We start from the raw sequence: 3,782 nt of genomic DNA, 5'->3' as shown, positions 1-3,782 counted from the left end.
GAATTTTATAATGAAACTATTGAGTCTATTTCATTCTAAAAAAAAGTTACGTCTTCAACGACAAAACGTAGGACATTCTCGTATAATCTCCTTCACCAATAAATGGACAATTTTACGTTTATCGTTGAACGTTTGAAAACGAGAGGGAAATTTCAGGAACATTTCATTAGATTAAGTGTTTTGGTTAACAGTATGATCCCCGAAACTGCAATCAATAGTACAATAGAATCTTCAGCATGAACTTCATTTATCCCCATGATCATGGGAACCGTGACTTTCAAATGCTATTATTGAGAGGAGAGAGAGAGAGAGAGAGAGAGAGAGAGAGAGAGAGAGAGAGAGAGAGAGAGAGAGAGAGAGATCATTATTTTCACTCGATTTTAAACCTATTCCGGCGCCACATCACTGGTCTCTATCGCAGAGAGAAAGGGGGAGATTTCCATACTGACCGAAGGTAATGCGAATTGGTGATTAGAAGCCATTAAAACAATCGTCCAGCAAATGAACATCCAGCAATCATCGGCCTCTGGAGAGAAACGGTCTCAAAATTCCCGTCAAAATGAAGCAGAAGAGAGCCATATAAAGGTCTGTGGGAGTGCCTCGCCTCAGTGTCGCGTTGGAAAGGGTGCGAACAGGACCTGCCGCGATTGCTCTCTTACACCGCGACCGAGCGATGTTGCCTAGGTTACCAGAGTCGAACTTCTGCTTATTACGTACCTCTTCCTTGTATATTGTAATACATTGTTCTACAACAAATAACGCTTTATTTCCTATATTTTAAAGACAGATGAAATGAATTTCAGTGGCCTATGACAGAAAGAAGTGACAGCAAAATTATGATACACTTACGCGAGTGAACTATTTGCAGCGGAAAGTAATTAATATTTCTTCAAGATAAAAACTGTTCCACCTAAAATTCCGACATCGTCCTGTGATCATATATTTATGACATCGAATTTCCAGTATGAAAAGAAAGTATGATTAACTTAAACTTGGGGTGACGAATCTTTTTTTTTTTTTTTTTTTTTTTACGAAATGGAACTTTGCTTTTCTTTTAATGCTATAAAATAAATTATGAAATTGTCGAGGTTCTTTTGCTATGATGCAGAATTTTCTTTACCTAGACTTTGGTTGAATTTTTCAAAGAATAAAGAAAAGTTACTGTTTCGCAGTAAATATAGCAATCCCCGTCTTAGGGCAAGCTGCCTCTTGCACGTATGAAGTAAAATAATCAATGATCTGCATACGCTGAATTATAAAATAATTTAAGGAATCGATGAGGCACGTCTAAAAACGGTCGAATCAGAAAAAAATCAGCAGACGATGCGATGATTATACATAGGCTACAGTGGAGACGGTGTGTTGACTTTTAGAAGGATTAACTTGATTATGAGATATAGCTTTTCTCCATAAAACTATGGACAATCTGTTCGAGTTGACGATCAGTCTCTTAAGAGGTCTGCCACTTGATCATTTTCGTCAGTAAAAAAAAAATAAGAGACGACTCTAGTAGCGCACAGCTTAACTCCATAAAGACAAACGACCCTGATGGCAATCGTAGAAAAAGAGGGATGAACTGAACGTAATGAACGTCAACAAATGATAACACGTTCATGGAATCGTCAAAAATGATGTAAACTGGAAAATAAAAGATAAAACCATAGCTAATGAACGTAAAAAAAGACAAGAAACAGTCGAGTTATTTAGACAATGGAACAGAAATTACCATTCTGACACAATCGCTTTCTTAAAAGAAAAAGTACATCTGAGACATAAAGGTAATTGGACAAACCCTGCCAAAAATACGTCGATTACACAAGATCAGATTGAACTGATTACATAAAAAAACTCTACAATAATCAGCTGCTTTAAGGAAGTATACCATGAAAATAAATAAGTGGGGGGGTAAATATGAAAGCCGAAGTTGCAGAAATCGTTTAAAAAAATAACACTTGAAACAAAAAGGAAAAAGAGGCCACGACTGTAAGTATATAAAAAGAAAAAAAAAACACACAGAACAAAATATCTGCGAAAAAAAAAAAAAAAGTTTTATACCTCGAAAAAAATAAATAAATCCAGAAAGCAAATGTCCAACTGAGCAAGAAAAAAGGAGGAACCATTTTCATGTAAAATACCAGAAGACAATCTGGGTTCTTACAGAAGCAAATCCGGCTCGAAAACTCATCATGTTTTCAGCAAGAGGAACACTGCACTATTTGACCTGGATATTGTTGCTCTCTTTGCAATATTCCAACAAAGGTAGGACTGAGCATGACGTAGAATAAAAAAAATAAAAATGTTTACGTCAGGGCTAATTTTGCAATGCCACACTGCCTAATCCTTTAATGGCCATGTTCTATTTTTTTTTTTAGGGAAAGTTTGTGTATTTTTATTGCTAGTGTAATGATCAAACATCAGTGCTTATTTGTATGTTTTTTTTTTTTTACATGAGTCAAAAACGTTTCATTTGTGATAAAATGGTCCAATGTTTGTTCTTACGCATTTTCTGTCAGAGTTTTAAAAAACATGTAAACCTTTACATTGAACAAGGGTATATTATATATAAAAAAACAATATTGAAATATAGCAATGGACGTGTAAGAAAAAACACATACAATACTTATACACAATCCCTCTCACACACATACACACACATACATATACATTGGTAAACTTATGCCCTTTTGTACTTTAGAAGGGATAGCTCTATAAGATGTCAACCTCCTGATTATCAGCCGGTATTTTCAAAAGAGTTTGCTGCCTCCAGCTATCTCTTTATCCTAACTGTGATTCAACTACAGTCGTCTGACTACCACGTTATGAATTCATTCACTATCTACATAAAATGGGATGGTATATGAATATTTATATATATATATATATATATATATATATATATATATATATATATATATATATATATATATATATATATATATATATATATATATATATATATATATATATATATATATATATATATATATATATATATATATATATAATTCATAACGTGGTAATAACCTATTATGAAGCGTGAATACTAGTGATAAACGACAAGACAGGTATTGGAAATGGGCGTATTGACAATACGTTATCAAACTATACCGTAAACATTTCAAATAAATTTATAATATGAGAATATCAATGGCGCCATTTAGCAGGCATTTACGTAGAAGCTATTCCATTTTGAATCACATTTTCTGTCTTATCAATAAGTATGAACATGTGTTATCAACAATTCACTAAAGCTTTTGTAAAAGCTTCCTCAACATTATCGGTATGAAGGCTTGAAGAACGTTAAGGATATACTGTATGTAGGTAAAATACTCTTGTGTTTATATATGTGTGTATATATATATATATATATATATATATATATATATATATATATATATATATATATATATATATATATATTGTATATATGTATATATTATACATATATAGATATACATATATATATATATATATATATATATATATATATATATATATATATATATATATATATATATATATATATATATATAAATAAGTGCCTTTTCCTTTTAGAGGGTGTTGGCGTTTCAGGTGTGGCTTGTAATTTGAATGCTAGCCTCACGGCCCTTTCCTCACTCGCTACGACCAAACGCAGTCGTCCAACTACCAGTTACGTAATCCGCTTCCTGAGGTCAGTGGGATTTAGTGGAATTGGCCTATTGGTACGGCTGGGTTGGGAACTGAAACCTTTACGATTGACACCGCCACTGGATCGCGGGTATGTACACACACACACACAC

The 3,782-nt window shown here is 33.1% G+C and overlaps 1 protein-coding gene across 1 annotated transcript in view; it reads left to right on the top strand.

Moving 5' to 3' along the window:
- Positions 1-206: 206 nt before the first annotated feature.
- Positions 207-3,782, top strand: part of LOC136839638 (protein amalgam-like) — a 39,196-nt gene continuing 35,620 nt past the window's right edge. The window contains exon 1 of the mRNA XM_067105950.1: positions 207-2,259. Within this exon, the coding sequence (XP_066962051.1) occupies positions 2,187-2,259 (73 nt within the window). The 5' untranslated portion in view covers positions 207-2,186. The remainder of the gene's footprint in view (positions 2,260-3,782) is intronic.

This window comes from Macrobrachium rosenbergii, chromosome 6, assembly GCF_040412425.1.
Source record: "Macrobrachium rosenbergii isolate ZJJX-2024 chromosome 6, ASM4041242v1, whole genome shotgun sequence".
NCBI classification, from domain to species: domain Eukaryota; kingdom Metazoa; phylum Arthropoda; class Malacostraca; order Decapoda; family Palaemonidae; genus Macrobrachium; species Macrobrachium rosenbergii.
Note: the sequence above shows the minus strand (reverse complement) of the source record. Positions and strands in the feature narration are given on the sequence as shown.